Source organism: Crinia signifera, chromosome 9 (assembly GCF_055691185.1).
Source record: "Crinia signifera chromosome 9, ASM5569118v1, whole genome shotgun sequence".
Lineage (NCBI taxonomy): Eukaryota > Metazoa > Chordata > Amphibia > Anura > Myobatrachidae > Crinia > Crinia signifera.
In genome coordinates, this window is record NC_139225.1 from 168,316,482 (window position 1) to 168,342,609 (window position 26,128).

A 26,128-nucleotide genomic window follows, 5' to 3' on the forward strand; every position below is an offset into this window, starting at 1 on the left:
TTCTGAGAGCTCTCCGGCCAATCAGAGAGCGGCCGGTCATTTGACAAGTATTTTAAAAATATAATAGCCGCCACTGCGCGTCCCGTCCCCGCCGCTGCTGCTATGTGTAAGTACACTGCGCTCACCGCACACGCCGCCCGTCCCCACCGCCGCTGCCCGCCCCCACCACTGCTGCCGCTGGCCGCCCCCACCACTGCTGCCCGCCCCCACTACTCCCCCGGTGTCTGTATGCATATGCCTGTCAGGTGGCAGGCATATGCATACAGGGAGGTCGGACGTGATCGTATGTACAGACCGTCCGACCTCCCTGATCCGGTCCGATGCGCACGGGACCGTGCATCGGATCGGATCAAATGTCACATACCTACGATTTTGGGCCGATTTCATCCGATTATCGGCACAAAGTGCCAAAATCGGATGAAATCGTCCCAAAATCGGATAGTGTATGGGGGCCTTTAGTGAGATAAATATTAACACCAATTCTTTTAAAATCTTGGATTTTATCACATGCAATACCAAGAATGTGGTCTATGAGATTCAGTGTACCTGTGGATTTTGGTACATTGGTCGCACTACAAGACCCCTTAAAATAAGACTCAGTGAACATATTCGGAACATAAAAAAGGGTCTTGAGACCCATGCTCTATCTAATCATTTCAATAAATGCCATCAGAAACATGTTACCTGCATCCCTAGGTTTTGTGGTGTAAAGTGGGTAAAAGGCCATTGGAGACAGAGAGATCTCACTACTCAGTTAGCAAAAACAGAAATGAAACATATCTATGAATTAGGTACCCTAATACCCAAGGGGTTCAATTCTGATTACGAGATCAAATGGTTTTTATAAACTTCAGTGTTTTTATTTTGAATTGGTTTTTAATTGCTTTATCATCTATTCAAACATTAGCACTGTCACTTTAAATCATCTCGCTATTGTAATTTGCACTGGGGTAATATTATGGTTTTAAGCACCGGCACTTTAAATCATTATTGCAATCCGCATTGGAGTATATATTCGATATGAAGCACTGTCACTTTATATCTCTATAATCTGCACCCGGCGATAATATGACGTAAAGTTCACTGCTATTTATTTGAATAATAGTTGCCGAGTATAATATAAAAGATGGACATCGTACAACACCATGGTAACGCGTCCTCCGAGCCGCCGACGGAAATGACGTCGCGGCAAAGACTACACGTCACATTTCCGGAAATGGTGACTGCTGGGCAATGGAGTCCGGAAGCGATGGTACCGGCGAACGGACGCCAGCCAGTATATAAAGCCGTATATGATACAGTGTCCGCATACACCATTTGGGACCTTGAAAAAGACTCCATAGTGAGTCGAAACGCGTCAGTCAGAACACAGGGGTGCCGTCTGAGTGACTCAGGAAAGAGGTGCCGGGAGAACGTGGAGCAGAGACTGGTGATTTGCCCCGGGACTATAGAACTGGCGATCAGTTCCACCTACTCTGGGAATTTCTCTGCCTTTGAGACACTGAGAGCTTCTCCTCTATGGACACTTTTTAAAAGTTTTTTAACTGTGAATGAATTCTCGTTGTTTATGTAAATCTGGAGATTCCATTGTGCTCTACCAGAATTTGTATCCTGTGTATTAAATACTTTGTACATAACTGTACTTCACTATATTTGTATCTTTTCCCGCATGGTATCATCTACCTAAAACAAAGGGGGGGGGGGGATCCTAAAGATTTGAACTTACCAGCCCCTGATTTAAGTTATGTATACATCTTTCTTGCACTCCACTTTATGAGGGGATATAGGAAACCCCTCTGTACATGACAAGTGAGGCTGCTGTGCGCACTGTTGGGGTTTCACCACATTGTAAATTTGTTGTTCCTGGGGCTGTCTGCTGGTAGCATTGTTCTCAGCCGGTGACATCGGGGGACTGACTCGCCCATTGCAGAATATTGGCAGATTATACAGATAGAGCCATCCTCATCTTGTGAGCCAGAGCGGTGGGACTTCATCCTCTGCTAATCCCCAGATGTATTGTTCTATGTATTGTATTGCAGCTGAGAACAATAGATGATAATAAGCCTTGGTGAGCCATGGCACCCCAGAGAAGGCTCCATCTGTATATCTCTATACACTTCAGGCTTCACCCGGCTGCTTCTGTCACATCAATAAACACTAGTGACCAAGGGCATGCCCACGTCATCACACTGACCACACCATGTGTGACAGAAGATGTGGCCTTCTCCATACTGTATGCTCCCCATCATCCTGGTACAGGTTGGCCTTTGTTCCATCGGACCACAGGATGCTGCTCCAGTAATGTCTAATCTCTAGTCTAGAAGCGTATGAATGGTTTGTACCTTGTGGTGGATGCTCAGTATTTTGCGAAGTCTGGTCTTTATGGTAGACTTGGATAATAATATGCCTACCTCCCAAAGAGTGTTCTTCGCTTGGCAGCATAGTATGATGTGTTGTTTCTTTACAATGGAAAGGATCCTGCGATCACCCCCCACTGTTGTCTTCCGGGAATGTCCATGGAAAGAATCCTGCGATTACCCCCCACTGTTGTCTTCCGGGAATGTCCATGGAAAGGATCCTGCAAACACCCCCCACTGTTGTCTTCCGGGAATGCCATGGAAAGGATCCTGCAATCACCACCACTGTTGTCTTCCGGGAATGTCCATGGAAAGGATCCTGCGATCACCCCCCACTGTTGTCTTCCGGCAATGCCATGGAAAGGATCCTGCGATCACCCCCCACTGTTGTCTTCCGGGAATGTCCATGGAAAGGATCCTGCGAACACCCCCACTGTTGTCTTCCGGGAATGTCCATGGAAAGGATCCTGCGATCACCCCCACTGTTGTCTTCCGGGAATGTCCATGGAAAGGATCCTGCGATCACCCCCACTGTTGTCTTCCGGGAATGTCCATGGAAAGGATCCTGCGAACACCCCCCACTGTTGTCTTCCGGGAATGTCCATGGAAAGGATCCTGCGAACACCCCCCACTGTTGTCTTCCGAGAATGTCCATGGAAAGGATCCTGCGATCACCCCCCACTGTTGTCTTCTGGGAATGTCCATGGAAAGGATCCTGCGATCACCCCCACTGTTGTCTTCCGGGAATGTCCATGGAAAGGATCCTGCAAACACCCCCACTGTTGTCTTTCTGGAATGTCCATGGAAAGGATCCTGCGAACACCCCCACTGTTGTCTTCTGGGAATGTCCATGGAAAGGATCCTGCGATCACCCCCTCTGTTGTCTTTCGGGAATGTCCATGGAAAGGATCCTGTGAACACCCCCACTGTTGTCTTTCGGGAATGTCCATGGAAAGGATCCTGTGAACACCCCCACTGTTGTCTTCCGGGAATGTCCATGGAAAGGATCCTGCGAACACCCCCACTGTTGTCTTCCAGGAATGTCCATGGAAAGGATCCTGCGATCACCCCCACTGTTGTCTTCCGGGAATGTCCATGGAAAGGATCCTGCGATCACCCCCACTGTTGTCTGTCTTCTGGGAATGTCCATGGAAAGGGTCCTGCGAACACCCCCACTGTTGTCTTCCGGGAATGTCCATGGAAAGGATCCTGCGATCACCCCCACTGTTGTCTTTCGGGAATGTCCATGGAAAGGATCCTGCGATCACCCCCACTGTTGTCTTCCGGGAATGTCCATGGAAAGGATCCTGCGATCACCCCCCACTGTTGTCTTCCGGGAATGTCCATGGAAAGGATCCTGCGATCACCCCCCACTGTTGTCTTCCGGGAATGTCCATGGAAAGGATCCTGCGATCACCCCCACTGTTGTCTTCCGGGAATGTCCATGGAAAAAATCTTGCGATCACCCCCCACTATTGTCTTCCGGGAATGTCCATGGAAAGGATCCTGCAATCACCCCCCACTGTTGTCTTCTGGAAATGTCCATGGAAAGGGTCCTGCGAACACCCCCACTGTTGTCTTCCGGGAATGTCCATGGAAAGGATCCTGCGATCACCCCCACTGTTGTCTTTCGGGAATGTCCATGGAAAGGATCCAGCGATCACCCCCACAGTTGTCTTCCGGGAATGTCCATGGAAAGGATCCTGCGATCACCCCCCACTGTTGTCTTCCGGGAATGTCCATGGAAAGGATCCTGCGATCACCCCCCACTGTTGTCTTCCGGGAATGTCCATGGAAAGGATCCTGCGATCACCCCCCACTGTTGTCTTCCGGGAATGTCCATGGAAAGGATCCTGCGATCACCCCCACTGTTGTCTTCCGGGAATGTCCATGGAAAAAATATTGCGATCACCCCCCACTATTGTCTTCCGGGAATGTCCATGGAAAGGATCCTGCGATCACCCCCCCACTGTTGTCTTCCCGGAATGTCCATGGAAAGGATCCTGCGATCACCCCCATTGTTGTCTTCTGGGAATGTCCATGGAAAGGATCCTGCGATCACCTCCGCTGTTGTCTTCTGGAAATGTCCATGGAAAGGGTCCTGCGAACACCCCCACTGTTGTCTTCCGGGAATGTCCATGGAAAGGATCCTGCGATCACCCCCACTGTTGTCTTTCGGGAATGTCCATGGAAAGGATCCAGCGATCACCCCCACAGTTGTCTTCCGGGAATGTCCATGGAAAGGATCCTGCGATCACCCCCCACTGTTGTCTTCCGGGAATGTCCATGGAAAGGATCCTGCGATCACCCCCCACTGTTGTCTTCCGGGAATGTCCATGGAAAGGATCCTGCGATCACCCCCACTGTTGTCTTCCGGGAATGTCCATGGAAAAAATATTGCGATCACCCCCCACTATTGTCTTCCGGGAATGTCCATGGAAAGGATCCTGCGATCACCCCCCACTGTTGTCTTCCAGGAATGTCCATGGAAAGGATCCTGCGATCACCCCCCCACTGTTGTATTGTGGGAATGTCCATGGAAAGGATCCTGCGATCACCCCCACGGTTGTCTTCAGGGAATGTCCATGGAAAGGATCCTGCAATCACCCCCACTGTTGTCTTCCAGGAATGTCCATGGAAAGGATCCTGCGATCACCCCCCACTGTTGTCTTCCGGGAATGCCATGGAAAGGATCCTGCTATCACCCCCCACTGCTGTCTTCCGGGAATGTCCATGGAAAGGGTCCTGCGAACACCCCCACTGTTGTCGTCCGGGAATGTCCATGGAAAGGATCCTGCGATCACCCCCACTGTTGTCTTTCGGGAATGTCCATGGAAAGGATCCTGCGATCACCCCCCACTGTTGTCTTCCGGGAATGTCCATGGAAAGGATCCTGCGATCACCCCCCACTGTTGTCTTCCGGGAATGTCCATGGAAAGGATCTTGCGATCACCCCCACTGTTGTCTTCCGGGAATGTCCATGGAAAAAATCTTGCGATCACCCCCCACTATTGTCTTCCGGGAATCTCCATGGAAAGGATCCTGCGATCACCCCCCACTGTTGTCTTCCGGGAATGTCCATGGAAAGGATCCTGCGATCACCCCCCACTGTTGTCTTCCGGGAATGTCCATGGAAAGGATCCTGCGAACACCCCCATTGTTGTCTTCTGGGAATGTCCATGGAAAGGATCCTGCGATCACCCCCACTGTTGTCTTCCGGGAATGTCCATGAAAAGGATCCTGCAATCACCCCCCACTTTTGTCTTCCCGGAATGTCCATGGAAAGGATCCTGCGAACACCCCCACTGTTGTCTTCAGGGAATGTCCATGGAAAGGATCCTGCAATCACCCCCACTGTTGTCGTCCAGGAATGTCCATGGAAAGGATCCTGCGATTCCCCCCCCCCACTGTTGTCTTCCGGGAATGTCCATGGAAAGGATCCTGCGATCACCTCCGCTGTTGTCTTCTGGGAATGTCCATGGAAAGGATCCTGCGATCACCCCCGCTGTTGTCTTCCGGGAATGTCCATGAAAAGGATCCTGCAATCACCCCCACTGTTGTCTTCCCGGAATGTCCATGGAAAGGATCCTGCGAACACCCCCACTGTTGTCTTACGGGAATGTCCATGGAAAGGATCCTGCAATCACCCCCCACTGTTGTCTTCCCGGAATGTCCATGGAAAGGATCCTGCAATAACCCCCCACTGTTGTCTTCACGGAATGTCCATGGAAAGGATCCTGCGATCACCCCCCACTGTTGTCTTCCGGGAATGTCCATGCAAAGGATCCTGCGATCACCCCCACTGTTGTCTTCAGGGAATGTCCATGGAAAGGATCCTGCAATCACCCCCACTGTTGTCTTCCAGGAATGTCCATGGAAAGGATCCTGCGATCCCCCCCCCCACTGTTGTCTTCTGGGAATGTCCATGGAAAGGATCCTGCGATCACCTCCGCTGTTGTCTTCCGGGAATGTCCATGGAAAGGATCCTGCAATCACCCCCCACTGTTGTCTTCCCGGAATGTCCATGGAAAGGATCCTGCAATCACCCCCCACTGTTGTCTTCCCGGAATGTCCATGGAACGGATCCTGCGATCACTCCCCACTGTTGTCTTCCGGGAATGTCCATGCAAAGGATCCTGCGATCACCCCCACGGTTGTCTTCAGGGAATGTCCATGGAAAGGATCCTGCAATCACCCCCACTGTTGTCTTCCAGGAATGTCCATGGAAAGGATCCTGCGATCCCCCCCCCCACTGTTGTCTTCTGGGAATGTCCATGGAAAGGATCCTGCGATCACCTCCACTGTTTTCTTCCAGGAATGTCCATGGAAAGGATCCTGCGATCACCCCCACTGTTGTCTTCCGGGAATGTCCATGGAAAGGATCCTGCGATTCCCCCCCCCCACTGTTGTCTTCTGGGAATGTCCATGGAAAGGATCCTGCGATCACCTCCACTGTTTTCTTCCAGGAATGTCCATGGAAAGGATCCTGCGAACACCCCCACTGTTGTCTTCCAGGAATGTCCATGGAAAGGATCCTGCGAACACCCCCACTGTTGTCTTCCGGGAATGTCCATGGAAAGGATCCTGCGAACACCCCCACTGTTGTCTTCCAGGAATGTCCATGGAAAGGATCCTGCGATCACCCCCCCCCCCCACTGTTGTATTGTGGGAATGTCCATGGAAAGGATCCTGCGATCACCCCCACGGTTGTCTTCAGGGAATGTCCATGGAAAGGATCCTGCGATCACCCCCTCTGTTGTCTTCCAGGAATGTCCATGGAAAGGATCCTGCGATCACCCCCCCCCCACTGTTGTATTGTGGGAATGTCCATGGAAAGGATCCTGCGAACACCCCCACTGTTGTCTTCCGGGAATGTCCATGGAAAGGATCCTGCGAACACCCCCACTGTTGTCTTCCAGGAATGTCCATGGAAAGGATCCTGCGATCACCCCCACTGTTGTATTGTGGGAATGTCCATGGAAAGGATCCTGCGATCACCCCCACGGTTGTCTTCAGGGAATGTCCATGGAAAGGATCCTGCGATCACCCCCTCTGTTGTCTTCCAGGAATGTCCATGGAAAGGATCCTGCGATCACCCCCACTGTTGTCTTCAGGGAATGTCCATGGAAAGGATCCTGCGATCACCCCCACGGTTGTCTTCAGGGAATGTCCATGGAAAGGATCCTGCGATCCCCCCCCCCCCCACTGTTGTCTTCTGGGAATGTCCATGGAAAGGATGCTGCGATCACCTCCACTGTTGTCTTCTTGGAATGTCCATGGAAAGGATCCTGCGATCACCCCCACTTTTGTCTTCCGGGAATGTCCATGGAAAGGATCCTACAGACACCCCCCACTGTTGTCTTCTGGGAATGTCCATGGAAAGGATCCTACAGACACCCCCCACTGTTGTCTTCTGGGAATGTCCATGGAAAGGATCCTGCGAACACCCCCACTGTTGTCTTCCGGGAATGTCCATGGAAAGGATCCTGCGATCACCCCCACTGTTGTCTTCCGGGAATGTCCATGGAAAGGATCCTGCGAACACCCCCCACTGTTGTTTTGTGGGAAAGTCCATGGAAAGGATCCTGCGAACACCCCCACTGTTGTCTTCCGGGAACGTCCATGGAAAGGATCCTGCGAACACCCCCACTGTTGTCTTCCAGGAATGTCCATGGAAAGGATCCTGCGATCACCCCTCACTGTTGTCTTCCCGGAATGTCCATGGAAAGGATCCTGCAATCACCCCCCACTGTTGTCTTCCCGGAATGTCCATGGAAAGGATCCTGCAATCACCCCCATACTGTATGCTCCCCATCATCCTGGTACAGGTTGGCCTTTGTTCCATCTGACAACAGGATGCTGCTCCAGTAATGTCTAATCTTTAGTCTAGAAGCGTATGAATGGTTTGTACCTTGTGGTGGATGCTCAGTATTTTGCGAAGTCTGGTCTTTATGGTAGACTTGGATAATAATATGCCTACCTCCCAAAGAGTGTTCTTCGCTTGGCAGCATAGTATGATGTGTTGTTTCTTTACAATGGAAAGGATCCTGCGATCACTCCCCACTGTTGTCTTCCGGGAATGTCCATGGAAAGGATCCTGCGATTACCCCCCACTGTTGTCTTCCGGGAATGTCCATGGAAAGGATCCTGCAAACACCCCCCACTGTTGTCTTCCGGGAATGTCCATGGAAAGGATCCTGCGATCACCCCCCACTGTTGTCTTCCGGGAATGTCCATGGAAAGGATCCTGCGAACACCCCCCACTGTTGTCTTCCAGGAATGTCCATGCCTTTTAGTGTTGCTGAGCTCACAGTACGTTTTTTTCTGTGAATTTACCAAACAATTGCTTTGGCCTCTCCACCACCTCTCCCATGATGGATTGTTCAGTGGGTGCAGCCTAGGGATGGCTGGAGCCACTTGTACTGAGAGTTTCCTTATGCACAGAAACAGCTTCTAAATGCAGATGCCACACTTGGAATCATCTCCAGACCTTTCTCCTGCTGAAGAAATGTAAGGAATCCCCAGACCTGCCCATGATGCAGCATTGCAGTCAGTTGTCCAATTACACAGCTGTCATTTCTAAACCCCTTCTCCAATCTGGATGCCAATTTCCTCAAATTAAAGTTGACAATCTGCACTTTATTACAGTATATATAACTGGACCGTAACTATGTTCTGTGATTACTGCACACAGGGTCCGGGATCTGTGATTACTGCACACAGGGTCCGGGATCTGCGATTAAGGTACACAGGGTCCGGGATCTGTGATTACTGCACACAGGGTCCGGGATCTGTGATTAAGGTACACAGGGTCCGGGATCTGTGATTACTGCACACAGGGTCCGGGATCTGTGATTACTGCACACAGGGTCCGGGATCTGTGATTACTGCACACAGGGTCCGGGATCTGTGATTACTGCACACAGGGTCCGGGATCTGTGATTACTGCACACAGGGTCCGGGATCTGTGATTAAGGTACACAGGGTCCAGGATATCTGATTAGCATATGAAGGGTCTGGGATGTCTGATTAGCGTAGGCAGGATCCGGGATCTCTGATTAGTGTACTGGGACCGCTTATTAGCATACACAGGGTCCTGGATTTCTGATTAACATAAAGAGGTCTCTGATTAGCATAAGCAGGGTTCTGGGATCTCTGATTAGCATACACAGGATATGCATTGCATATGCATTATCCGGATCTGTGATTACCGCACACAGGGCCGGGGATATCTTATTAGCATACACAGTGTCCGGGATCTCTTATTAGCATACGCAGGGTCCTGGATCTCTGATTAGCATATGCAGGATCCGGGATCTCTGATTAGCATATGCAGGATCCGGGATCTCTGATCGGCATACGCATGGTCCGGGATCTCTGATCAGCATACGCATGGTCCGGGATCTCTGATCAGCATACGCAGGATCCGGGATCTCTGATCAGCATACGCATGGTCCGGGATCTCTGATCAGCATACGCAGGATCCGGGATCTCTGATTAGCATACGCATGGTCAGAGAACTCTGATTAGCATACGCATGGTCCGGGATCTCTGATAGCATACGCATGGTCCGGGATCTCTTATTAGCATATGCAGGATCCGGGATCTCTGATCAGCATACGCATGGTCCGGGATCTCTGATCAGCATACGCAGGATCCGGGATCTCTGATTAGCATACGCATGGTCAGAGAACTCTGATTAGCATACGCATGGTCCGGGATCTCTGATAGCATACGCATGGTCCGGGATCTCTGATTAGCATACGCATGGTCCGGGATCTCTGATTAGCATACGCAGGATCCGGGATCTCTGATTAGCATACGCATGGTCCGAGATCTCTGATTAGCATACGCATGGTCCGAGATCTCTGATCAGCATACGCAGGGTCCGGGATCTCTGATTAGCATATGCAGGGTCCGGGATCTCAGATTAGCATATGCAGGGTCCGGGATCTCTGATTAGCTTTCGCAGGGTCCGGGATCTCTTATTAGCATATGCAGGGTCCGGGATCTCTTATTAGCATATGCGGGATCTGGGATCTCTGATTAGCATATGCAGGGTCCGGGATCTCTGATTAGCATATGCAGGGTCCGGGATCTCTGATTAGCATACGCAGGGTCCGAGATCTCTGATTAGCATATGCAGGGTCCGGGATCTCTTATTAGCATATGCAGGGTCCGGGATCTCTTATTAGCATATGCGGGATCTGGGATCTCTGATTAGCATACGCAGGGTCCGAGATCTCTGATTAGCATATGCAGGGTCCGGGATCTCTTATTAGCATATGCAGGGTCCGGGATCTCTTATTAGCATATGCGGGATCTGGGATCTCTGATTAGCATACGCATGATCCGGTATCTCTGATTAGCATACGCAGGATCCGGGATCTCGTATTAGCATACGCAGGATCCGGGATCTCGTATTAGCATACGCAGGGTCCGGGATCTCTGATTAGAATACGCAGGATCCGGGATCTCTTATTAGCATACGCAGGATCCGGGATCTCGTATTAGCATATGCAGGATCCGGGATCTCATATTAGCATACGCAGGGTCCGGGATCTCTGATTAGAATACGCAGGATCCGGGATCTCTTATTAGCATACGCAGGATCCGGGATCTCGTATTAGCATACGCAGGGTCCGGGATCTCTGATTAGAATACGCAGGATCCGGGATCTCTTATTAGCATACGCAGTGTCCGGAATCTGTGATTACCACACACAGGGTCCGAGATCTCTTATTAGCATATGCAGGATCCGGGATCTCTGACTAGCGTACGCAGGATCCGGGATCTCTGATTAGCATATGCGGGATCTGGGATCTCTGATTAGCATATGCAGGATCCGGGATCTCGTATTAGCATATGCAGGATCCAGGATCTCGTATTAGCATACGCATGATCCGGGATCTGTGATCACCGCACACAGTGTCCGGGATCTCTTATTGGCATACGCAGGATCCGGGATCTCTGATTAGCGTACGCAGGATCCGGGATCTCTGATTAGCATATGCGGGATCTGGGATCTCTGATTAGCGTACAATCAGCTTTGGTGCCTCTTAGGACTTTCCCTGCAGCCCAGCTGTATTCGGCACAGTTTAGAGGTATGAGGTAAGCTGTATGCCTGGGGTAGCCAACTCCAGTCCCCGAGAGCTACAGTACCAACAGTTATGGTTTCCAGATCTCCTCACAGAATCACAAGTGAAGTAATTAGCTCCAGCTGTGGATCTTTTATAATGTGTCAGTGAATAATGAGTAATAGTGACACAAAAACACTAACAAACACTTGCATAAATACCCCCACGGCTTACCTCCGTCCAGCGCCATCACACTACTATCTCAGTCCTACAAGCCGCACTTCCAGTACCCACACAAGGGTTGCCATAGGAACCGCTCAGCATGCGTTCCACAGAAAGTGCAGCTGGGAGTCTCCGATCCGGGATGTCAGGCTAGCCTTACAGCAAAGCCTGCTATCCCTAGACCAATAAAACAATAAGTGACATCACCCATAACTAATAGTAATATGAAACCAAATACAAAAATAAGGTACTTGTGTAGTTTCACGGTGACAGCTACGTAGTTAGCGTAGTGTCCCTTTCAGAATCGGCGTTGTGTTACCGCGACCAGTGTAGTCAGTCAGAAGTAGCGTGCTGTGTTCCCGCGACCAGCATAGTCAGCGTAGTCAGTATGAAGTTAGCATAGCATCCCTGTCAGAATCGGCGCTGTGTTCCCGCGACCAGCGTAGTCAGTCAGAAGTAGCGTGCTGTGTTCCCGCGACCAGCATAGTCAGCGTAGTCAGTATGTAGTTAGCGTAGCATCCCTGTCAGAATCAGCGTTGTGTTCCCGCGACCAGCGCAGTCAGTCAGAAGTAGCGTGCTGTGTTCCCACGACCAGCATAGTCAGCGTAGTCAGTATGTAGTTAGCGTAGCATCCCTGTCAGAATCAGCGTTGTGTTCCCGCGACCAGCGTAGTCAGTCAGAAGTAGCGTGCTGTGCTCCCGCGACCAGCATAGTCAGCGTAGTCAGTATGTAGTTAGCATAGCATCCCTGTCAGAATCGGTGTTGTGTTCCCGCGACCAGCGTAGTCAGTCAGAAGTAGCGTGCTGTGTTCCCACGACCAGCATAGTCAGTGTAGTCAGTATGTAGTTAGCATATCATCCCTGTCAGAATCGGTGTTGTGTTCCCGCGACCAGCGTATTCAGTCAGAAGTAGCGTGCTGTGTTCCCACGACCAGCATAGTCAGCATGTAGTTAGCGTAGCATCCCTGTCAGAATCAGTGTTGTGTTCCCGCGACCAGCGTAGTCAGTCAGAAGTAGCGTGCTGTGTTCCCGCGACCAGCATAGTTAGCGTAGTCAGTATGAAGTTTGTGTAGCATCCCTGTCAGAATCAGCGTTGTGTTCCCGCGACCAGCGTAGTCAGTCAGAAGTAGCGTGCTGTGTTCCCGCGACCAGCATAGTCAGCGTAGTCAGTATGAAGTTAGCATAGCATCCCTGTCAGAATCGGTGTTGTGTTCCCGTGACCAGCGTAGTCAGTCAGAAGTAGCGTGCTGTGTTCCCACGACCAGCATAGTCAGCGTAGTCAGTATGTAGTTAGCGTAGCATCCCTGTCAGAATCAGCGTTGTGTTCCCGTGACCAGTGTAGTCAGTCAGAAGTAGCGTGCTGTGTTCCCACGACCAGCATAGTCAGCGTAGTCAGTATGTAGTTAGCGTAGCATTCCTGTCAGAATCAGCGTTGTGTTCCCGCGACCAGCGTAGTCAGTCAGAAGTAGCGTGCTGTGCTCCCGCGACCAGCATAGTCAGCGTAGTCAGTATGTAGTTAGCATAGCATCCCTGTCAGAATCGGTGTTGTGTTCCCGCGACCAGCGTAGTCAGTCAGAAGTAGCGTGCTGTGTTCCCACGACCAGCATAGTCAGTGTAGTCAGTATGTAGTTAGCATATCATCCCTGTCAGAATCGGTGTTGTGTTCCCGCGACCAGCGTATTCAGTCAGAAGTAGCGTGCTGTGTTCCCACGACCAGCATAGTCAGCATGTAGTTAGCGTAGCATCCCTGTCAGAATCAGCGTTGTGTTCCCGCGACCAGCGTAGTCAGTCAGAAGTAGCGTGCTGTGTTCCCGCGACCAGCATAGTTAGCGTAGTCAGTATGAAGTTTGTGTAGCATCCCTGTCAGAATCAGCGTTGTGTTCCCGCGACCAGCGTAGTCAGTCAGAAGTAGCGTGCTGTGTTCCCGCGACCAGCATAGTCAGCGTAGTCAGTATGAAGTTAGCATAGCATCCCTGTCAGAATCGGTGTTGTGTTCCCGTGACCAGCGTAGTCAGTCAGAAGTAGCGTGCTGTGTTCCCACGACCAGCATAGTCAGCGTAGTCAGTATGTAGTTAGCGTAGCATCCCTGTCAGAATCAGCGTTGTGTTCCCGTGACCAGTGTAGTCAGTCAGAAGTAGCGTGCTGTGTTCCCACGACCAGCATAGTCAGCGTAGTCAGTATGTAGTTAGCGTAGCATCCCTGTCAGAATCAGCGTTGTGTTCCCGCGACCAGCGTAGTCAGTCAGAAGTAGCGTGCTGTGTTCCCACGACCAGCATAGTCAGCGTAGTCAGTATGTAGTTAGCGTAGCATCCCTGTCAGAATCAGCGTTGTGTTCCCGCGACCAGCGCGACCAGCGTAGTCAGTGAGAAGTAGCGTGCTGTGTTCCCGCGACCAGCATAGTCAGTATGTAGTTAGCGTAGCATCCCTGTCAGAATCAGCGTTGTGTTCCCGCGACCAGCGCGACCAGCGTAGTCAGTCAGAAGTAGCATGCTGTGTTCCCCCGACCAGCATAGTCAGCGTAGTCAGTATGTAGTTAGTGTAGCATCCCTGTCAGAATCAGCGTTGTGTTCCCGCGACCAGCGTAGCCAGCGTGGTCAGTCAGAAGTAGCGTGCTGTGTTCCCGCGACCAGCATAGTCAGCATGTAGTTAGCGTAGCATCCCTGTCAGAATCGGCGTTGTGTTCCCGTGACCAGCGCGACCAGCGTAGTCAGTCAGAAGTAGCGTGCTGTGTTCTCGCGACCAGCATAGTCAGCGTAGTCAGTATGTAGTAAGCGTAGCATCCCTGTCAGAATCGGCGTTGTGTTCCCGCAACCAGCGCCACCAGCGCGACCAGCCAAGTCAGTCAGAAGAAGCGTTCTGTGTTCTCACGACCAGCATAGTCAGCGTAGTCAGTATGTAGTTAGCGTAGCATCCCTGTCAGAATCAGCATTGTGTTTCCGCGACCAGCGCGACCAGCGTAGCCAGCGTAGTCAGTCAGAAGTAGCCTGCTGTGTTCCCGCGACCAGCATAGTCAGCATAGTCAGTATGTAGTTAGCGTAGCATCCCTGTCAGAATCGGCGCTGTGTTCCCGCGACCAGCGTAGTCAGTCAGAAGTAGCGTGCTGTGTTCTCGCGACCAGCATAGTCAGCGTAGTCAGTAAGTAGTTAGCGTAGCATCCCTGTCAGAATCAGCGTTGTGTTCCCGCGACCAGCGTAGTCAGTCAGAAGTAGCGTGATGTGTTCCTGCGACCAGCAGTCAGCATAGTCAGTATGTAGTTAGCGTAGCATCCCTGTCAGAATCGGCGCTGTGTTCCCGCGACCAGCGTAGTCAGCATAGTCAGTATGTAGTTAGCGTAGCATCCCTGTCAGAATCGGCGTTTTGTTCCCGCGACCAACATAGTCAGTCAGAAGTAGCCTGCTGTGTTCCCGCGACCAGCATAGTCAGCATAGTCAGTATGTAGTTAGCGTAGCATCCCTGTCAGAATCGGCGTTGTGTTCCCGCGACCAGCGTAGTCAGTCAGAAGTAGCGTGCTGTGTTCTCGCGACCAGCATAGTCAGCGTAGTCAGTATGTAGTTAGCGTAGCATCCCTGTCAGTATTGGTGTAGTGTTCACGTGGCCGCTTAGCGTAGCCAGCGTCCCTGTCAGATCCAGCGTAGTGTTTCCGCGCACAGCATAGTCAGTCAGCAGTACACAGTTAGCGTAGTCAGTCAGCTGGTAGATTGTCTGAGAGTTACATCGATTTCAGTTATGGCTACAGGAAAGCTGACTCTTTTTAACCTGCCGCAGATGGAGGAGGAGCCAGTGGCTTTTTTACTGAGTCAAAATTCCTGCCTTGCACCAAGACCTGTCCCAATGGCCACCCTATGAGCCTAAATGTGAGGGAGCGGATGTGGCGCTGCCACATCAGAAGCTGGGGAAAAAATGGTCAGCGTTAGGGCTGCACAATGGTTCCGTGAGTGCCATCTGACCTTTGTCACTCATCAGATTCATGTTTTGTTGGGCAGAGGAGCTGACTAGCATCAGTTTTGTGAGTGGCATCTGTTGATCTCACAAAAAACAACAGTCCAGTACAATAATTTGATGGCCGGCATCGAGAGGCACATCGAACCGGGGACGATTATTTACTCGGATTGCCTACAACACAGAGCAGCTGGATCTGGCAGGGTACCACCATGCTCAGGTGAACCACCGGTACAACTTCGTGAATCCGGAAACCGCGGTTCACACCCAGAACATCGTGCGGCTTTGGGGATCCTGCAAGTGGTGCAATAAATGCCAAAGGGGCACTGCGCGCCATCAGCTTGACTCCTACTTGCAGGAGTTCATATGGAGAAAGGCTGTGGGCACCGAAAATGAGTTTGAATGTATCCTCCATGCGCTAACCCTGCTCTCCTAGGCTGAGAAAGGCGATGGCACAGAGGCAGAGACAAGTGCTGTACGCGTCCTCCCGACCTTTTCATACCCCCACTATCCACGTCGGCGTTGAGTTGATTCTATAAAGTGTGGCAAGCACAGCGAGCCCGAAACGTGGCGAGGGGACGCGGAACACATGTGAAATAATCCGCGTCCCGACGCGTGGCTCACTGTGCTTGCCACGCTTCGGGCTGGCGTGGATAGTGGGGGTATCAAATGGAGGCATTTGCCAGTGGTCCATGTTATATACTCCTTTATTGTGCAGGAGACGCACACGCTACCGAACCCCTAACCCTGCCGGCAGGGTTGCCGTACCCTGCCGCAATAGTTACTCAGACGCAGGAGCATCTGAGACGCTCCTGTGTCTCACACAGATGGAGCGCCTCTCCGCCTGCGCCCGCATGATCCCCTCTCCATCAGAGAGGGGATCATGTGGGCGCCAGCACTGTGCGAGAGGCTCTCACTAGGCTTGACAGGGACACCTGCAGTTCATGGCAACAGTACAGTAGTTACGTATACTGATAACGTAGATGAGGCTGCCACGATAAAACCACACAAGTAAGGCAGCCATTGGGCTACGCTGATAAATTAGTTTCAAACGTACTGTAGCATAAGCTGCCGCCGTGAAACTACACAAGTACCAAAAATAAAATAGGGAAACAAAAGAACAAATACACATATACATACAGAACACTTAAGAAAAAGGCAGTAAATTACAATATTATGAGAAAAGACATCAACAAGCAATAATATACACTGAATTAGTCTCAGGTCAGACTATTATAACTGGATCTTGTCATTGAGGCCACAAGGTTTGGTGGTCCCCAACCTCAAGATCCCCTGTGATTCCCGTACCAGAAGGGCTTTAGACCTATCCCCACTGCGTATAATCATACAGTATTTCAGGCACTATAGATCATGTCCAGCCTCCATGAAATGCCTGCAGACAGGCTAAGCAATATCCTTGCCTTTTAGTGCCGTGCTAATTTTAGTGCCTTGCCTTTTAGTGCCGTGCGGCCATCCTCTCCTTACACTTACACGAGGTCTGGCCCACATAGAATAGACCGCAATGCCTAATGTCATACATTTTATTGCATTTATTACAGTAATACACATTTATGGCATCCCAATGGTTTCATTGGGGGACAGTTTAGCTCTCTCCCCAACATCTGCATGAACCAGCCTATCTCTCAGATTACGGCCCCTCCTGTATGCCAGAAGAGGTTTAACTCTGGAGAAAGTAGCTATGGGCCGAAGAGCTTTAACCGCTCTTCCCAAGATGGGGCTTACCTTAGAATAATCACTGACAAAGGGAATCATATTTCCAGTATCTCTAACTGACGCCTTAAAGAGATCCTCCCTCTTCATAGTTAATACTGATTCATTTTGCTGTCTAAGGTGGCCATACACACGCAGATTTATCTGCAGATCTGGCTTGTTGGAATAAAAACCTGGTGATGGATGAGAGCAAATGACAGTTGACCATTTGCTTGGAAATGCTGGAAAACTGACAAACTGTCACTCATCCATAACCATGTTTTTTCCAACCAGCCAGATCTGAAGATAAATCTTACTAGAGTATGGGCACCTTTGATCTGGATTGTAACCAATCAATCCCGGATTGGAGACACCCAGCGGCACTGTCTGTGGAACACAGAGTGTATGCCTGGGGAACGCATGCTGAGCTGTTCCTATGGCAACCCTCGTGCAGATACCGGAAGTTCGGCTTGGAGGACTTCCGGCGGGACTGAGACAGCAATGTGATGGCGCTGGACGGAGGTAAGCCGTGGGGAGAATTTATGTAAGTGTTTGTTAGTGTTTTTGCTCCTGGAAGCGCTATTACGCAATACAGATTTATTATTTTCCATCACAATGTCTCTGAGTGCCTTCTTCCATTGGAATGTGTACACTCATTTTTGAATGGCACCAAAGCAGCTGCCAGAGTGGAGTGCCGGCATAGATGGAGATTATATACATGCGTGTGTGTGTGTGTATATATATATATATATATATATATATATATATCTCTGGCAGAGTATCCCCGAGCAGACTTAGGAATGATGAGCGGCACTCTCCGGACTTTTAAAGCAGATAAATCATTAGTAAGGTAAATAGGTGTTACTGTACATAGTCGTCGTCGGCATCTATTTACCTTACTAAAGATTTATCTGCTTTAAAAGTCCGGAGAGTGCCGCTCATCATTCCTGTCTTCTTGGGGATACTCTGCCAGCTAATCATTCCTAGTGTGAAGGCACCCCGGTGTGTGAACTGTTTTCAGCCTAAAGTGCCAAACACAAATCCTCTGCCCTCCAACGTATGTCACCACACGGTCTATTAAAAGACCAAAACATTGCTTGACACTGTGTGTACGTTGTATTGATTTCCAAGTCCTGAGAGTGCCGCCGACGAACTCCTCTGTAAGGAAGGGGGTGCGCAGGCACTTTGTTGCGGACACCCTGCTGTCCCGTTTTCCTCCTGCAGACTATGGCTTCACCTATAACAGCCATGTCATGTTCGTGGGGGTAGATTAGTTCCACCCCCACCCCGGTGCCGCCAGGTCTTAAGGGTGACAAGGCTGCTGTAGGAGGCAAGGTGACGCAAGATGGAATTAGCTAGCCTGAGTACACAACCCACCAAAAAAGTAAGTAAGTAAACAAATGCAACAATGCAAGAAGATGATATAATATATAATAAACCTCAAAGATAAGTTAATGTAACAATACACACGATGGAACCGTGGTATAATAAAATGACTGGAATGCAACAATGTACAAAGATGAAACCAGAATAATCCAAAGTTCTTAAGCAGATATCTCCTGACTTATCTGTGAGATAGAAATGGCAGACCAGGACAGGAGACACGCACAGCAGGATAATGTATTGTGTCAGAGGCTATGTGCTGGGGGATGTCACTTCCTGCCAGAGGCCATGTGCTGGGTGATGTCTCTTCCTGCCAGAGGCGGGTTCTGGTCCCCATTGTCTAATGTGGTAACCTCAGCTCCAAATCACGTGACACATGTACAACTATGAGATTTTATTCTATAGCACAAAGTCAACAATTTTTTTGTTCCATGTTTTTATAAGGGAATTTGCCAGTCGGATGGCACAGCTCGCTGAAACGCATGGGGCGGAGCTTCTGCATGAAGCCGTGGGGTCATTAGATGGAGTCACTGGACTAGGCACTCAGGGGATGTGTGACCTCGTACTGCATGATATGAAGGTAAAGCCTGCCCTGGTCCTTACACAATTATTCTAATCCCTCATTATTCTTCCCCCAAACACAGAAGTCTCTTGTGTTTCCCAACCCCACAGCCATTTTCCCGAAAAGTCCTGGGCCGACGGTGGCTGAACAATTCAGAAGCCTGTGATGGGATGATGTCAATTCTGACGGATAATGCCAATACCCTTCGCAAGCTGAGCCAAGGACCCTACCAGGTTGGTGCTGCCCAACAGAGGATAAAGTGTAAAACACCCAAAATGAATGCCATAGCTAAGGTATAAATGGTTATGGCGGAGCACATAGTCCATATATATGTAACATCATGCATGTGGCTCAGAGGTAGAAGCATAGAATGTGATGGCTCTCATAGTACTGAAGGATCTCATGCTCTTCCTCACAGGCTATAGTATCTGAGCTTCATCGCAAGGTCCTGTTGGAGCTGGTTCGCCCTCTCATCCAAGGCAAATTGTCCTGTACCGCTTCCAAGACACGGAGGAAAGTAGCCAGCAAGCTGAGAGAGGAGTCCAGGCAGCTGGGGCAGATTTTCAGCAAGTTGGTAAGTGGACAGAGTGTTCTACCCATATATGTTCTATGGCCTCTATGTACAGCCTCAGTAATACATCAACACAGGTTATTCCTTTCATTAGGAATCTCCACAGACCACCTTGGAGCAGGTGATCCCACGTCTTACTGAGATACTTGTTTTGGAGGACACAGCATCCATTCAGATGGAGGTTGGAATGTTGGTCTCAGACTTTCCAGATTTCAGGTCAGTATAGTTCTGTAAATCTTTATTCGGCCACTCTAGACGACAGAGGGCTGGCTATGTAGGAAGGGTTCTAAGACTTCTAGCAGTGTATGTACACCCATCAAAGTGTGAAACGATTTCTTACATGTTAAATAAACTTGAAAGCTTGGGATTGGATTCTAAGATAGTTGAATGGATAAGAGCGTGGTTGCAGGACAGAAAACAGAGAGTTGTAGTAAATGGAGTACAGTCAAAGGAGGGAAAGGTTACAAGTGGAGTACCCCAGGGATCTGTACTTGGACCGGTGCTTTTTAATATATTTATTGGTGATATTGAAAATGGAATTGAGGGTAAAATGTGCATTTTTGTAGATGACACAATGGTATGCAACAGGGTAGACACACCAGGAGGGGTAAAACAAATGATTGATGATCTAGGTAGACTAGAGAAATGGTCAAGAGCATGACAACTACAGTTTAATGCCAAAAAATGCAAAATCATGCACTTGGGTCTCAGAAATCCAAAGACTAAATATAGTATAAATGGCACTATAATGGAAACTACTGAGGAAGAGAGGGATCTAGGTGTCACTATTTCAGGGGACTTAAAAGCAGGTAGGCAATGTAACAAAGCAATGAAGAAGGCAAGTCAGATGCTTGGTTGCATAGGGAGAGGTATCAGCAGTAGAAAGAAAGAAGTAATAATGACACTGTATAGGTCATTGGTACGACCTCATCTAGAGTATTGTGTTCAGTTCTGGAGGCCATATCTCCAGAAGGATATAAATACATTAGAGACTGTACAAAGAAGGGCAACTAAAATGGTGCATGGCCTACATCACAAAACGTACCAGGAAAGACTAAAAGATCTTAATATGTATACTTTGGAGCAGAGAAGGGAAATGGAGGACATGATAGAAACTTTCAAATATATCAAGGGCTTTAACAAGGTACAGGTGGGAGACATTAGTCACAGGAAGAGGAGCAGCAGAACACGGGGACATGCACTGACACTAGGGGGAGGAAGGTACAGGTGGGAGACATTAGTCACAGGAAGAGGAGCAGCAGAACACGAGGACATGCACTGACACTAGGGGGAGGAAGGTACAGGTGGGAGACATTCTTCACAGGAAGAGGAGCAGCAGAACACGAGGACATGCACTGACACGGGGGGGAGGAAGGTACAGGTGGGAGACATTCTTCACAGGAAGAGGAGCAGCAGAACACGAGGACATGCACTGACACTAGAGGGAGGAAGGTACAGGTGGGAGACATTCTTCACAGGAAGAGGAGCAACAGAACACGAGGACATGCACTGACACTAGAGGGAGGAAGGTACAGGTGGGAGACATTAGTCACAGGAAGAGGAGCAGCAGAACACGAGGACACACACTGACACTAGAGGGAGGAAAGTACAGGTGGGAGACATTAGTCACAGGAAGAGGAGCAGCAGAACACGAGGACATGCACTGACACTAGAGGGAGGAAGGTACAGGTGGGAGACATTAGTCACAGGAAGAGGAGCAGCAGAACACGAGGACATGCACTGACACTAGAGGGAGGAAGGTACAGGTGGGAGACATTAGTCACAGGAAGAGGAGCAGCAGAACACGAGGACATGCACTGACACTAGAGGGAGGAAGGTACAGGTGGGAGACATTCTTCACAGGAAAAGGAGCAGCAGAACACGAGGACATGCACTGACACTAGAGGGAGGAAGGTACAGGTGGGAGACATTAGTCACAGGAAGAGGAGCAGCAGAACACGAGGACACGCACTGACACTAGAGGGAGTAAGGTACAGGTGGGAGACATTAGTCACAGGAAGAGGAGCAGCAGAACAAGAGGACATGCACTGAAACTAGAGGGAGGAAGATTCAGGGGAAATGACCTCACAAAAAGGGTAGTGGATAAGTGGAATAGCCTCCCATCAGAGGTGGTAGAGGCAAATACAGTAGAGCAAAATTAAGCATGCTTGGGATAGGCATATTGATGTCCTTACAAAGAAATAATGATCAAATATGGCTTGAGGTAACATGTTTAAAAAAGGGGCAGACTAGATGGGCCAAGTGGTTCTTATCTGCCGTCACATTCTATGTTTCTATGTTTCTATCAAATAACCTACTATATTCAGGATAAATCTAAACGAGATCAAATTTCTAAAAAATGGCCGTGCACAAGAACCGTTCATATAATCATAAGGAATAAAGTACACACTGGGTGGGGCACTGTGTCTGGTAGAGTTGAGTACAGAGTGGTCACTGGGTCGGGTGCTGTGGCTGGTAGAGGTAAGGACAGAGCGGTCACTGGGTGGGGCTCTGTGGCTGGTAGAGGTAAGGACAGAATGGTCACTGGATGGGGCACTGTGGCTGGTAGAGTTGAGGACAGAACGCTCACTTGGTGGGGCACTATGGCTGGTAGAGGTAAGAACAAAGCGGTCACTGAGTGGGGGCTGTGCCTGGTAGAGATAAACACAGAGCGGTCACTGGAGGAGGCACTGTGGCTGGTAGAGGTAAGGACAGAGCGGCCACTGGGTAGAGCACTGTGGCTGGTAGAGGTAAGGACAATGTGCTCACTGGGTGGGGTGCTGTGGCTGGTAGAGGTAAGGACAATGTGCTCACTGGGTGGGGCGCTGTGGCTGCTAGAAGTAAGTACAGAATGGTCACTGGATGGGGCACCTTTGGTTGGTATTGGTAAGGACAGAGCCATCATTGGGTGGGGCACTGTGGCTGGTAGAGGTACGGACAGAGCTGTCACTGGGTGGGGGCACTCTGTCTGGTAGAGGTAAGGATAGAGCGGTCACAGGGTGGGGTGCTGTGGCTGGTAAAGGTAAGGTTCAGAGCAGTCAATGGGTGGAGCACTGTGGCCAGTAGAGGTAAGGACAATGTGCTCACTGGGTGGGGTGCTGTGACTGGTAGAGGTAAGGACAGATTGGTCAATGGGTGGGGCACTGTGTTTGGTAGAGTTGAGTACAGAGTGGTCACTGGGTCAGTGCTGTGGCTGGTAGAGGTAAGGACAGAGCAGTCACTGGATGGGGCGCTGTGGCTGGTAGAGATAAGGACAGAATGGTCACTGGATGGGGCGCTGTGGCTGGTAGAGATAAGGACAGAATGGTCACTGGGTGGGGCGCTGTGGCTGGCAGAGGCAAGGACAGAGTGGTCAATGGGTGGGGCACTGTGGCTGGCAGAGGTAAGGACAGAGTGGTCACTGGGTGGGATGCTGTGGCTGGTAGAGGTAAGGATAGAAGGACAAAGCGCTCACTGGGTGAGGGGCACTGTGACTGTTAGAGGTAAGGATAGAGAGGTCACTGGGTGGGGGCTGTGACTAGTAGTCACAGCCCCCACCCAGCGGTCACCTGGTGGGGGGCTATGGCTGGTAGAGGTAAGGAGGGAGCGGTCTCTGGGTGGGGGACTGTGGCTAGTAGAGGTAAGGACAATGTGATCACTGGGTTGGGCACTGTGGCTTGTAGAGTTAAGGACAGATTGATCAATGGGTGGGGCACTGTGGCTGGTAGAGTTGAGTACAGTACTGGGTCGGGTGCTGTGGCTGTTAGAGGGAAGGACAGAGTAGTCACTGGGTGGGGCGATGTGGCTGGTAGAGCTAAGGACAGAGCAATCACTGGGTGGGGTGCTGTGGCTGGTAAAGGTAAGGACAGAATGGTCACTGGTTGGGTGCTTTGGCTTGCAGAGGTAAGGACAGAATGGTCACTGGGTGGGGTGCTTTGGCTTGCAGAGGTAAGGACACAGTGGTCACTGGGTGGGGTGTTGTGGCTGGTAGAGGTAAGGACAGAGTGGACACTGGGCGAGGCACGGTGGCTGGTAGAGGTAAGGACAGAATGGTCACTGGATGGGGGACTATGGCTGGTAGAGTTATGGACAGAGTGGTCACTGGGTGGGGGCACTGTGTCTGGTAGAGGTAAGGACAGAGCAGACACTGGGTGGGGGGCACTGTGGCTTGTAGAGGTATGGATAGAGCGGTCACATGGTGGGGAACTGTAGCTAGTAGAGGTAAGGTCAGAGTGGTCACTGGGTTTGGGGCTGTGGCTGGATCCATTTACAGCACATTATTAGTAGGATACATATTACTATAATATTAATAGCTGACTGTTATATTAATATACTGTATGAATCTTTCTATTTTACCTAACTGTATATCAGCACAGGTCTGTGTGTGGGTCAGAACCACCCATGAGATCTCAGCCCAATAGATCAGGGATTCTCAAGCTCGATCCTCAGGATCCCACACAGGTCACCCGACAGGTGCACTCATTACTCCCTGACACATTATAAAAGATCCACAGGTGGAGCTAAATACTTCACTTGTGGTCATTGGAGGAGACCTGCAAAACATGCACTTTGTGGGGTCCTGAGGACCAAGTTTGAGATCCTGTGCGATATAGAATATGTCTGAGCACAGTCCTATAGGTGTAACATCTTCCCAGCACTGCCTTACTTCATTGGGCCTCACTGATGCCTCTCTTTCCATTTCCCAGGAAGCGTCATCTGTCATCCCTGTTGGATGTTCGGGGCTTGTGGGACCCACGTGCCAGGCAGCAGATTTTGGGGGTCCTCCATGACCTGGAGGGAGCAGACTGTGTTATACCATGTCGGGGCTCACCGGGCTTCTTCTCTGACATTGCCATCACACGAGACACCCGCTGCATCAACGTCAGCTTCTCCAGAGCCTCCCAATACGGTCGCAGAGCCCTGAGTCGTCTCACCTACCGAGGGAGAAGCACAACTACTGGAAGCGTCTTGAGGCCCGGGGAGGAGGATACCCAGCTGTAGGGTGGCAGTACCAGTGTACGGATATCATTAACAATCCACAGTTCTGCTTGCAAGGGCCTACATGAGCGGTCTTACTGGTAGCGCTATTATGTTATCCTGGGAGGGGTGTAGGCCGCCTCCTCTGTGCCGGGGACGGCACACATACATGATTATTGGAGTGTTCCGTGAACGGCTCCGGTGTCTCAGAGGAACTATGCAGTTATTTGAGACTTATGTGTGGACGACAAATGCTGTTTTTGCCATGATTTCCTGTTTGTGTATATGCAGAATATATATTAAAGATGAAATTATTTAACAATACTCCAACATTCTGTTGTGTGTCATTGCGGACAATAGTTCCGGGGAAGTGAATACATTGTCTATATGGGAGTAACAGGAGCAGTGTGGCACGCACACTACGCAGGAGGCTGACAGAACACACTAATTGGGCCTAATTCATGTATGTACACAGTCACACAAGCGAGCGCTTATCTGCAGACAGTAGGAGCACTGTGGCCACAGTGTACATCAGATTGGCGTACACACCTCCCCCCTCACCTACTATCGACCTGTCATCCACTGCCACCCTCTAGTCACCCACTTTCTCACTATCACCCTGTCCCTCACTATCTGCCCAGGCACACTATGCCTGTCTCTCACTATCTCTGTTTCACCCACTGTCTCCCTGTCACTCACTAGCTCCCTGTAACCCACTTTCTTCCTGTCACCCTGCCACTGCTGCCTCCCCTATTACCCACTGTTTCTTTTTCACTCTCTGTCAACAATTATTCCATATCACAAACTGTATCCCTGACACCACTGCCTCCCCTGTCACCCGCTATTTCCCTGACACCACTGCCTCCCCTGTCACCCGCTATTTCCCTGACACCACTGCCTCCCCTGTCACCCGCTATTTCCCTGACACCACTGCCTCCCCTGTCACCCGCTATTTCCCTGACACCACTGCCTCCCCAGTTATCCACTATTTCCCTGACACCACTGCCTCCCCTGTCACCCGCTATTTCCCTGACACCACTGCCTCCCCTGTCACCCGCTATTTCCCTGACACCACTGCCTCCCCTGTCACCCGCTATTTCCCTGACACCACTGCCTCCCCTGTCACCCGCTATTTCCCTGACACCACTGCCTCCCCTGTCACCCGCTATTTCCCTGACACCACTGCCTCCCCTGTCACCCGCTATTTCCCTGACACCACTGCCTCCCCTGTCACCCGCTATTTCCCTGACATCACTGCCTCCCCTGTCACCCGCTATTTCCCTGACACCACTGCCTCCCCTGTCACCCGCTATTTCCCTGACACCACTGCCTCCCCTGTCACCCGCTATTTC

General features: G+C 50.4%; 1 protein-coding gene across 1 annotated transcript in view; it reads left to right on the top strand.

Annotated features, from left to right (window-relative positions):
• EXOC3L2 (exocyst complex component 3 like 2) overlaps positions 1 to 25,100 on the top strand; it is a 115,625-nt gene extending 90,525 nt beyond the window's left edge. Inside the window, exons 9-13 of the mRNA XM_083160427.1 lie at positions 19,132 to 19,267; positions 19,360 to 19,482; positions 19,668 to 19,823; positions 19,915 to 20,036; positions 24,506 to 25,100. Of these exons, the coding sequence (XP_083016553.1) occupies positions 19,132 to 19,267; positions 19,360 to 19,482; positions 19,668 to 19,823; positions 19,915 to 20,036; positions 24,506 to 24,800 (832 nt within the window). The 3' untranslated portion in view covers positions 24,801 to 25,100. The remainder of the gene's footprint in view (positions 1 to 19,131; positions 19,268 to 19,359; positions 19,483 to 19,667; positions 19,824 to 19,914; positions 20,037 to 24,505) is intronic.
• Positions 25,101 to 26,128: the final 1,028 nt, after the last annotated feature.